Below are 12,386 nucleotides of genomic sequence, written 5' to 3'. Positions count from 1 at the left end.
ATTCCATGATTGCAATTGTTGGTATGGAACATGATTAGACGAATTCTTTAAATAGGTATCAGTGAAATTTTACTGTCCTATACTTTTAACAATATAAATCAGTGACATATGCAGTAATAATGCACTGCTTTTAATTGGTGAGAAACCACCCCCTCCTCCCGATTTTTTTATTGTAATAATTGAAAGACAATATATGAATAGTCACTGATGATCACATTTATATTTAAGTGCAATACTTCAAATTAGTGAATAACAGTGATTTCGATTTAAATTAAAAGGATATCATTAAAAAAATATCACTGACGAATAAAGCTCGATGATCACATTAGAGAAACGCTGCAACAGATTTGCTCGTCATGTTTATTTCGTTGAAGATGATTTGTCTCCAGTCTGCAGCCACAGCAGCTACGGCGTCGTAAAATATACTGTGAGAGATTATTCTACGCATATAAAAATAATCCGCACTAAAATGAGAATATAAGATGGAAAAAAATGAGTTCCACAAAGAAAACAGATCTAACTTTTTAATATATAATATAATTATAATAGCAAGTGTAAAAAAATATTGTGATAAATGTGTCTTTATCTAAAAATAATTATACTTGAAAATTATTGCAATAAAATACCAATGTTTGTGTCATTTAACTAACAAAACTAAAAACAGTTGCATTTAGGTGTGAATTAAATTTACGACATCTTCTACTTTATATTCCAGTAAACAAAGATCTTTACTGAAAAATAGAATACATAAGATCTCTGCTTAAGAGAGAAAAAAATATTGCTACGAGAATCGTAGCTTTCAAAAATAATCTAAGCAATTGTATTCGATTTCTATCTTTAATTATAATATTCTCTTACCGATTATTCAACTAGAAAACAATCAATGTAGATTCCGAAGTGAATAATGACCCTCTGGCAAGTCTGTACTATGCGAATCGTTAGTGTCCAAACACATATTGACGTATTAAACGTCAAATTTGAGAAATTAAAGACCGACTTGCACTGACAACAGTATTTGTAGTGGTTTTATCGCGTCCTAGCAATTTATATCAAAGCATACTAATATTGATATACAAATTCGTATCTATTATTACGTTAAGTTTGGCAAAGGATTCGGCACTTGAGTTCCGAAACATAACTTAGGGTAACTTGTTGACCCTCTGATAAAATTATAAAAGTCACGGATCACAATGGCAATAGACTGTGTGCAACTTTAAAACGATGATTCTAGAGCGGCAAGTTGATCACGCAAGGATTGTCGACTAAACGCAGCCATAGAAGTAATCACCGATCAATTGCAAACAACTGAGAACAAGAGTTTTAGTAGTTTTCGCGAAACAGAGGGGATTATAATTGCAACAATCGAGCGATGATTACGACGCATAATCGCTTTGTGTACATTAATTGCCTTAATTTCATCGTAAAAAGTTACGACGATTGGACAAATTAGATGCTTAAATAATGTAAGAAACGGCATTTTTAGTTACGCTAGAACAATCTTGAATATAAAATAATGGTTCTATGAAAAAAAAACAGAAACTTTGAAAGTATATAAAATAAAAGAAAAACAGTTTATATATTTTTATAACATATAATAAACAAGATATAAGATATATAAAGATAAAAAGAGAAAACAGTTTCATTTTTTTTTTTATTTGAATCCACGATATGTGTTATTAAATTGTGACAATCATTTCATAGAAAGTAAAAAATATTTTAACTTTACAAAGGGTGTGTATACAGTTTTAAACTTCTTCGGCATCAATACATGGCATATAAAACAGATACGTACGACGCGGAGGCTTTCATACTCTGAAAAATTAAACAATACGTAATAAATCAGATTACTATGCAGGTGGATTGATAAAACGAAACAGTACAATTACCGCAAACGACATGAATGATATAAATTATATTTACTTATTATTTTCACAGTCATTACATAGTACGAAATAAGTGTGAGATACCGAAAATTATTTTTATGTGGCATGTATCAACTGTATTTTATATCCTTAATTTATTATCCTGTTTAAATGATGTTAAATTCTTATATTATATTTACAAGTTTAACAATAAAAATACAAAAGAATTCTTAAGAATTAAAAACAAAATTTAAAAAAGAATATAATAAAGAATAGCAGTCCGTTACGAGCTCGTAGTGGACCGATATTCTTTGTTATATTGTATTGCTAACAACAAGCAAAAAATATTTATTGTTCTTCATATTTAAAATAAGCTATTGAGAGTCAAGTGCGATGACACAATTCAACACTTTTTTTGGGATTTGAAGAAACAAAGTGTTTTCCAATGAATTTTTGGTTGTTGAAAACGAATTCAACGACCAAAGTTGGCTATCACGTCACAATTTGAAGAAAATGGCATCAAAAAGATCAAAAATCGATTTCTAGGATTTTTAGGACATTGTAGCATTGGCATCAAATTTTTTTTCAAATTTCGTTAATGTCATGCGAAAGTATCGACTTTTAGGTTTAATTTGCATTTTGCTCCGTTTCAATTTGATTTCTTGTTTTTGAGATACAGCTACTTAAAAAAAGGGACACTGACCGCATGCGTTCGATATTAACATCATGTCCAACATTATTATTTTGCAATAAATGCGAATAGTCATTTCCGACATATTTTTCACTGTTAACCACAAATTTGGTAACTAAATTTAACTATTACATTGCATGGTATTCATATATGAATCATTACCAGGTGTGATACACTTTTTCGCTCATATGTCTCATTACCAGTAAACTGGCTAATTGTGCTGTGATAGCCAAATTTAATTAACGGATTTGTGTTTAGTTCTTTTGAACAGATATAATCTGCATAGATTAAAATAAAAAATTTACACATAGGAATGTTTCCCTGTGAGAGAAAAAATTGTAATGGTGGCAACTATAAGAGGACAATCGTTTGTTAGTAAAATTATAATATATAGTTAAGTAAACTATATTATAGTTATTGCAACTAAGTTAATGGTTAAGAGAACTAATAAAAAATAGTTATAATATACTATGTAATATATTACAACTATATTTATTTAATTCTCCTAACCATTAACTTAATTGCAATAACTATAATACAGTTCATTTAACTGTATATATATATATATATATATATATATATATATATATTATAATTGTATTATAATTATGCTATTATAATTCTTGTCCCTTTATAATAGCCACTACTACAATTTTTTCTCTCAGTGTATGTCTTAAAAATCCTAGAATAAATCGTTTTTGATGTTATTTTTTTTTTTAATTGTGACGTGATAGCTATCCTTGGCCGCCAAATTCATTTTTAGCAACAAAAAATCCATTAAAAAACACTTTGTTTATTCAGATTCCGAAAAAAAGATTTATTTTTGTATAACTGTGTATTGTTAACGCACAATATAATTGTTTTAAAAATGCGAAACTTTATTGAATATAAAATCAATAAAACCAAAAATATTATACGAATATTTTGACTCACTTTGGAGTCATCCTCAACGTAACAATATTGTCGAAACATATGTTCACTCGTCCACAGTCTGCGGCGGTTGAGTTACTAATGGGTTGCCATGTTCGAAGTGGCCACAAATAAGAAACCGTCCTATAATACGCGGAGTAAGCTTGGCGTAAAAAGTAAAAATAGATGTAAAGCTGCGTATTTCCGTACGGAGCTGGAGTAAAGGTATCAACAAATAAATTCAATTTTTACTCTAACTCTAGCTTTTACGCTTACCTCATATATTGTACGTCTTTAACGAATAAAGTAATTCCGGCGGAGGAGAAATACTCTCTCCGAGAATAGATTTGAACGATAATCGAAGCTTTGGATCCTAATAATATGTGGTTCATTCAAAGTTAGTATATAAATTTATGACTCGAGATTAATAGTTAATTTATACACTAACTTAGAACGCACCACATATTATTAAAATCCAAAACTTCTATTGTCGTTCACGGTCTATTCGGGGGAAGTATTTCTACTTCGCTGTGGGATTAGTTTATTCTTATCTGATGGTCACTGCGAATATGGTAACCTGCTAGCACAATACAAGTAAGAACAGTAGGTTCATTCGGTGTCGGCGTCTTTGATCTGATGACTACAAGGTCGCCATGTTGCTGGCTGTGCGAGGATCCAATAGCGTTTGCGAGCGCAATGGTTTAATAAAGTTTAATTCAAGCTGAGTCGGGTTAATGACGCCATATGCTGGAATTGTCCAATCAGAACTTAACCGCCATAGTGCTGGTTATGCGATTCGGTCATGCGCGAAGGACAATTTTCGGCGCATTCGGAGTGAACTTATTGTTCTTACTTATACTGTGCTGCTAGTGACTTAACCATCATAGACTGAACGAATGAACAAAAACATGTATCTCGGCAATATTATTACGCTAAGGATGCTTCCAAAATAAATCGAAACGTATTTCATTGATTTTAGTTTCATTGATTTTATGTTCAACAAAGTTTTACATTTTTTTAAAAATTGTATTGTACATTAATAACCGCATTTGACTCTCAATAACCTGTTTTAAATATTATTATTTGCACATTAAGTGATAGACACAAACCACTAACAAATTTGATTTCATTGTATAAGATAAATTGAATATAATAAATATGTAATATAAAATAATTGTTAGCACTATTCTCTAATAAAACACAAAAACACCATGATACGGACATATGATATATATTGTAATATAGATATCTGTTATTAACTTATGAGTAGCCGTAAAAAATCACATATCCATTATTGAACTCTTACATTTGTGAATCCTTGTAATGATAATTCCATAAATTTTCCCGCAGTGATTGTCAGCCGTTTTTGTGATCTCATTATCACAAATAGCAGAACACGACAATCTCGAGGCTTGAGATTATACCAAACAGATTCATACACAGCATCGCCGATCGTTTTGCTCTAAAATGCAAATGAGAGACAGACACATGTAAAAAAACAAGACATCGTCCTTTACACGTACATGGTGCTTCATTTGCACATGAACAATCTCTTCGTATTGATCCAATCTTTTTATCACCAACGCAACTTAATGATCTTTTTAACAGCATTGAAAAAGAAGAAAAATTGACAAATTCAAATACTCACCTTATTACTCAGATATTCACCAGCGAAACAAAAGATAAACGCTTCCAAAGTAATAGCGATGTAAAAAAACATGGTCTTTATTAACATTCTGATGCCTTCATCCGTGCCCATTGACTACAAGTCGAGGAAACGATCAAAAAGAAAGTTCAACGATTGTTATGAGGCAGCGAGCTCAGACGCGCAAGCAACAAGTGGTCATCTTCTACCATTGTGCAACACGCGAGGGCCGCAATGGGCCTTGTGTGGCGATAAAGATGATCGAGGATATCCGGTCAATATCTTACCGCTTTTCAACAGCCCGGGAAAAAATATTTTATATATAAAATATGTTTATATGTAAATATATATAATTATATATATATATATATATATATATATATATATATATATATATATATATACACAATATTATATATAATTATATATAATTATATACATATGGACATATTTTATATATAATACTAGACATGATTATATATGATTATATATACAAATTTTTTTTTCAAGAGCTGGGTAATTGATTTTTAAAGAGTTCAAAATTATCAATAAATTTACGTAGAAATCTTTTACTTACTCATTATTTGCAAATAAAGAGATTAAGGTTTACCCATGTAGGACAAGTCAAAATAACATCAAATGTTTTATGATTGTTCTAAAAATGATTTTTAATAATCATTTTAAAACCGTTTTGATATCATCGTGACTTTTGTTTTTCTTGGGTATTATACAGTTTGAGCGAACATGAATCTGAGATCACTGCCGAAGGTTATGATTTCAAATACCATACGATATACAAAACAAAAATATATAACACACGAAATATATGTAAATAGTCTGTTCAAAAATGGGTTTGGATATTTCTAGTAAAAATAATGCAGTTGGCAAAAATGAAAATTACTGCGTTTCGTTTCTTCCATCAGTAAAACCATTAGACGACCTCAAATAGTCCGTAACGTCATAAAGATTTTCAGGTTTAAAATTGCAGACATTTCAACGTTACCGCAAGCTTGTATAGTAACATTGTAGAAATCTTTTGTAACTTCCATACAATATTACAATGTTTTAATGTAAGGTTTATGCAATATTTCTTTAATCTTTGCTATGCTGGTTATAATTCTAACCTTCACTTTTTATAACAAATGTTATATTAATGTTATATTATACAAATTGACATTATTAAAATATAAATATTTTTATTTTAAACCCTTTCTTTTTTTCTCTTTATCTTGATCTTTTTTTCATATTCAAAAACTCCTTTTTTCCTTTTTCTTTCATTTTTCTTCCTTTCTTTCTTTTCTGTCAGGAGTTTTTAAATACGGAAAAAAAGATCAAGATGAAGAGAAGAAAGGAAAAAAAGAAAAGGAGGAGTTAAAAATGAAAAAAATCCATATTTTAATAATATTAATCATTAATATAACATTTGTTATAAAAAAATGAAGGTTAGAATTATAACCAGCATAGCAAAGATTAAAGAAATATTGCATAAACCTTACATTGAAACATTGTAATATTGTATGGAAGTTACAAAAGATTTCTACAATGTTACTACAAGCTTGCGGTAACGTGAAATGTCCGTAATTTTAAACCTAAAAATCTTCATCAAGTATACGTACATATAAAACATCATTTTTATATTTGCATATTTTTATAAGTCGTAACTTTTATAAAACACAATGATCAATGCACTAAAAAAATTGCAAGTGCGGCACTAAAAATAAAATTTTAAACGAAAACTCTTGTAAATCTCAAATACTTACAGTTACTATAAGAAACCCGATGCAGCATATGATTATTGTATTCGAAAAAAATTGCATTAGAGCGATGTGAGAGAAAAGACTTTCGATGTTCTCTGTGAAAGCAATAATCTTCTGATGTTTATTAATTAAAGATCTCACAATGGTAATAGGTAAATCATATTTATCATCGTTGGGACAAATTTCTTCCACTTCCTGTCGCATGAGATCTATTTGTCCACCAATGTGCAGCATCTACATATTGTTAATTATGTAATTAAATAGTGGTTAAATAAAATTATACATTTGGACTCTAAAAAATAAATAAATACAAAATATTAAACTTAAATAAGTTGGGTGACGCGTTTATTTCGATTTTACAAATAATTCTCGGTGCACCGAAAGCAGAAGTATGAGTCTTAGTAAAAATATTTTATATAACATACTATAAATAAAAAATTAGTCTTTGAATTAGCAAAACCTCGTAATATGTCATCTTTCTTCTTATCTCGTCGGTCCTGACATTTTATTTAATATTTAAAAGGAGTCTTCTATTAAATATGCACATAAACAGACTAATAGCAATAAAAAGATTTTTCTTTACTAATAGAAATAAGCAGTTCTGTAATATTTTTGCCATTTATGAAAAATTTTGTTCACGTGAACAAACTTCTCTTGAAAGAGAAGATTCTATTTGTTTTAATCTTGATTTAATTGCAAATCAAAACATTAAATCCAACATTAATTATGTCAATGAATATTGCATAAACATAATCTCTTTCATCGTTCATATAAACGTAAACATTATAAAAATTATAGCTCATGTATTTATTGATATGATAAATTTAAAAAATTCTATACAGCACAAAAAGATTGCAGCAATATTGCAAAACTATTTTATTACAAGTTTGCAAAAACGTTGCAAAATGTTTGTTGCAATTTTGCTATGTTGCAGTCAGTTGCAGCAATGGTAAAATATCCTCAACGATAAAAATCTTTTAGAAATATTGCAACGTAATTTGTAGCCCCTGAATTAATTTTTATACTCAAGAATCAAAGATTTTATTATGTCGTGTCAAAATACAGTTTATTTACTTTCATCTTCACATTCAATATTTTAGAGAATATTTTAGAGAATTTACTTCTTTAAGGAATTATTTCATTAAAATATAAGTGGAAAATCTCATAATGCTACTACGCCCTTTTTATTTTAGGTATTCTTGTTTTTTTAATTACAAAAAGTATTGTTAAGAAGTGATCATTTTTTACAATATTTTAAAATCATTACTGCAATACTGAAGTATCACCTGAAGAATTGATGAATTAAAAAACTTGTTTATTATCTCAAGTAACTATTGGTGATTGTTCAACTGTCACGCTTATGCGTTATAACAAATATCTGCTAAAGCATTAACATGCTGCACTGAAGTGCTTCTGACTGAGCAAAAAAACTCAATGTAGGAGCTCTATATAGTACTAACCATAGGAATTATTACATACATGCGTCAACGGCCTAAAAAGGAATCGCAAGAAAACAGATGGTCATGCTGATCTTTTTAAACTTTTTTTAGGTACTAACGTCTTTGAAATATAATAAATGGAAATTCCAACCGTCTCGCGGTAAAACATCAGAACGAGGCAAAACGTAATAGCAGGATCTTGTTCACTTCGCGTTAAAAAGAAGAACGTGAAGTAACGGAAGCGGGACCACCCCACTCAAGCACGGAACCCAATGTGAAGAAGCCGATGTTACATTCGCGTGCGCATGGATCGTAGATCGAAAGCGCGGACGAATCGCAGAGACGCGAGCCTGCTGGACTGAAGAGGGGATAAGTTGAATTGAAATGCGCGCATCGATCGCTCTTCGGGATCGAGGAACTTGTCGGTCTCGCAATGTCTCACGCATGACACGTATGTTACCATTCGCGCCTGCGTTTTATGTCGTATCTTGCAAACTTTAGCTCCGCTATACTGCTATTGGTGCAATTTTTTTTTTTTTTTCAATCAACGCTTTTCTTGCTCGTCGTGTATACATCGCGATTTATAATTAATGAATACAATATTGTGTGTCGATTCTTTTTGCGAACTTTTGAACATTCTTATTAGAAATTTCTCGAGAAAATATTGTTTAATTTGATTGATATTTTTGTTATCTTTTGAAATAATTAAAAATTTTAAACATTGTTTGAAAATCATATCACATATATACATATATAAATAATGTTTAACCACATGCACAATACTTGTAATTGTTTATTTATGTTCATTACCGTGACTTTTGCTTATAAAATTTGCTTATTCTTTTATAAAGAGCTTTACTTATCTGATAAAAAATGTCTATATTTATAAATCAGATATATGAATGTTATTACATATAAAATATATGTGTATATATTTCTTTCTTTCTTTCTTTTTCATAATCTTTATGCTTACATATTTATATAAAAAAAAATATTAAGAATAATAATTAAAAAAATTATTAGTAAAATAATTTTTGTATTGTTCTTTTTTATAAAAAAATGAAAAAATATCATTATATTATATAATACTATATACATAAAGTATCTTAAAATAACAGATATGGCAATACCGTTCAAAAGCAGTTCTTAGTCTTCAATAATTTTTTAGATGAATTGATAAACATTTACAAAATTTCTTCAAACTGCGCGCCGCATGTTTGCCAGATTTAAAACATAGCTTATTAAGAAGAACCCTAAATATAATATCACGAAATTAAATTGCTAATTAATTTAATTTTTTTATACTTACACGCATCTCTATAAATTTTTTTATGAATCTTAGTTATTGCGAAAAATATTACATCGACCAAGATTTAAACCCGGATCTCCCATATATTCGGGAAGGGTGTCTTAGCCAATTTGACTACCAAAACACTTGTTAATATTTATCATAATAAACAAAATTCATAAAAAAATTTATAGAGATGCGTGTAAGTATAAAAAACAATTAAATTTATTAGTAATTTAATTTTGTGATATTACATTCAGAGTTCTTTTCAAAAAGCTGTGTTTTAAATTTAGCAAACATGCGGCGCACAGTTTGGGAAAATCTTGTAAATGTTTATAAATTTATCTAAAAATTTATTGAACACTAAGAACTACTTTTGATCAATAATGCCATATCCGTTATTTTAAGTTGTTGTTACACTTTCTGGCCGTATTAAGATTGTTTGTATTGCATAAAATATATACATGTATATTGCATATATAAATAAAACAATATAAAAATTATCTTGCATCTATAATTTTTTTTTTATTTTTATTATTTTTATTTAGACAAGTACAAAATTATATTGTGCATAGAAAAAACACAAACTAATTATATGTATATGTACATACATAGATATTTTTTACTGGATGATAACGCCTGATAGCGTCTTTATTTTACAGCAAAAAAATAAAAGGAATTACTTATCTTACTTTACTTAATTATTTTTAATAATATTACTTATATATAAAATTATAGCAAAATATTGCAATGCATTAAAATGCAACAAAGAAAATTGTACTCAACGTAACATTCGCAACTCACCAATGTAACCATTAATCCATCGAGCATACCTATGGAGGAGGCGACCGCCATTAGATGTACGAATTGCACCCACATCACGATCTCGTAGACTGGCGATTCACAGAAATTGAAGGGCAACTCCATCTTTATCAGTAACTCTCGGCAACTGTCATTGGACTGCTTGCGAAAATTGATGGACGCGGTGCTGTAAAGCAACACCGCTGTCGAGTAAACACCGATAGTTAATTTCGAGCAGCGATGCGCGAGGACCGCCTTGTCGATCATGGCATACATGCCAGAATATTCGCGCCAGTCGTTGGACATCGCTTTCAGGACATCGTTGAATATTCTGCAATACAATACTTCACAACGCGTCGCACAACGGATTTGTATTCACGACGTGTTACGAAAAATGTGCTTTTGCCAGAGAAAGAAAACAGAAAGTCAATTGCCGAGTTAGTTTTCTCTTTTCTTCTTTTTTCAAAAACAGAAGTTTTGGACTATCAAATACCAATGTTCGAATTGCTGCGCTGTATTATTAATAAAATATAAAAAAACAATACATACTACATTATGTTTATAACATAAAATCGATCCAAAATAAAGTGTTAAATTGTAAAATTTTTTGAAACAATCTGACTTAGCAATCAACATACTCACGCAGCACAGAATATTTTATTAATGTTGCGGTAATATTTTTAACGTTTCTGCAATATTGCTGAAATATTCTGTGCTATATAGGTATATTTCATATTATTATTATTAAAAATTAATGAAAATATGACATAAAAATATAACGTTTCCTAAAATTATTATAATGTTGTAGGAGGCACGTACCGGTTATTGACCCACAGAACAATCATCTTGATGAAGAGGAGATTATACGGCAAAGTTGTGCTTAAACCATCTATCAGATTCGGTAACTCCTCGGTGCTGAAGTGTATCAGAAGATAATGATACTGGAAGATCAGTACTATTCCCATCACCAGTGTCCACAGCATTCTAAAGAGAACCAAAGAATTCGGCCATATTCCAGTAAGACGGAGGCCAATTTCGACTGGTCGACTAATAGTACTAATCGGTATCATCGTACGTAAAATTCCAAGTTTTTCGTTTACTTCGTTGACAGAACCAAATAAAACGAACATGTAAGTCTCTGACGAGGTTTCCGTACGATAGCTATTTCTACTCGCTCAAAGATAAGCTCAAGATGTTAACATGAAGATTGGACATGGCCCCACCTTCATGGCCGCCGACCAATCGAGAACGTTAGACGTGTATTTTCGTCACATACTTAAGAATGCAGAAAAAAGTTACAACGATCGAACGATGATTGCAGGCCTCGACGGGTCAAGAATCGACGAGAATGCAGTTTGGTAGTTTCCGGCTCAGGAAAACCGCCTCTTGCCGTCATTAAGGGTGATTTACTTTAAAAATGCAAGAAAATGGGGAAAAGTTGCAGTGCGCCAGTGCAAGAGCAAAGGTCGCCAGAATGACCATCGTCAAGCGAAGTTTCTGAACAAAGTAACGATCATAAGTTCCGGATATGGTACCGAATTTTTGCAAATGATCAAGATGTAAAAGGAAATGAAACAGGCACAAAATAAATTAACTTCGTGTATAATTTTTCTTCGAATGTGAACGATTTAAAGTGATCTCTGAAGTCTCTCTCTTTTTCTCTCTAAAACTGTCAATAATTCTTTGATATATGCAAGTTGATATACAATGTACATTGAGATGTTTATGGGTGCTTTCCAATTACTTAACACATCTTGACACAAATATATACACGAATGCACAAAGTCACACGATTCAATTCCCAAGTAACAAGCTGACGTTATTTGTTGTCGTTTTAACGTCAAAATAACGTCTTTGACGACATTTCGACATCAAAATGATGACAAATAACGTCAGCTTGCTATTTGGGTTAAAACAAAGTGTATATTATAGTAATATGTATATTATAGTAATATGCTGTGCACAATTTTGGATAGAGTTAGAATTATTTTTTA

The 12,386-nt window shown here is 30.3% G+C and overlaps 1 protein-coding gene and 1 long non-coding RNA gene across 6 annotated transcripts in view; one reads left to right on the top strand and one right to left on the bottom strand.

Moving 5' to 3' along the window:
* LOC120358867 overlaps positions 1 to 12,386 on the top strand; it is a 34,574-nt gene that overhangs the window by 3,391 nt on the left and 18,797 nt on the right. For 4 of the 5 annotated variants that reach the window (XR_005575744.1, XR_005575746.1, XR_005575741.1 and 1 more), the window contains exon 1: positions 8,242 to 8,754. This is a non-coding gene — a long non-coding RNA (uncharacterized LOC120358867). Of the gene's footprint in view, positions 1 to 8,241; positions 8,755 to 12,386 lie in introns of those variants that run through there. The other variant, XR_005575743.1, reaches the window with a different exon arrangement.
* LOC105192981 (odorant receptor 82a) lies at positions 1,633 to 12,071 on the bottom strand. The gene is made up of 6 exons (XM_011157293.3): positions 11,212 to 12,071; positions 10,396 to 10,723; positions 6,868 to 7,098; positions 5,111 to 5,224; positions 4,769 to 4,924; positions 1,633 to 1,812 (listed from the first exon to the last, which is right to left on the bottom strand). Exons 1-6 carry the CDS (start codon positions 11,520 to 11,522, stop codon positions 1,762 to 1,764), a joined length of 1,191 nt encoding a protein of 396 aa, XP_011155595.2. The 5' UTR covers positions 11,523 to 12,071; the 3' UTR covers positions 1,633 to 1,761.

The sequence above is a fragment of the Solenopsis invicta genome, chromosome 10 (assembly GCF_016802725.1).
Source record: "Solenopsis invicta isolate M01_SB chromosome 10, UNIL_Sinv_3.0, whole genome shotgun sequence".
In the NCBI taxonomy this organism is placed as follows: Eukaryota; Metazoa; Arthropoda; class Insecta; order Hymenoptera; family Formicidae; genus Solenopsis; species Solenopsis invicta.
The sequence above is the reverse complement of the archived record's forward strand: the minus strand, read 5'-3'. Positions and strand labels throughout refer to the sequence as shown.

Bases quoted from the DNA above. Each gene is read 5' to 3' on its own strand.
- LOC105192981 (XM_011157293.3), bottom strand. From the start codon at position 11,522: ATGTTCGTTTTATTTGGTTCTGTCAACGAAGTAAACGAAAAACTTGGA. The intron at 5,225-6,867 runs GTAAGTATTTGA...CTCGACTTGTAG, and splicing joins TCGGGTTTCTTATAGTAACT to TCAATGGGCACGGATGAAGG. The intron at 4,925-5,110 runs GTGAGTATTTGA...TTTGCATTTTAG, and splicing joins GTGAATATCTGAGTAATAAG to AGCAAAACGATCGGCGATGC.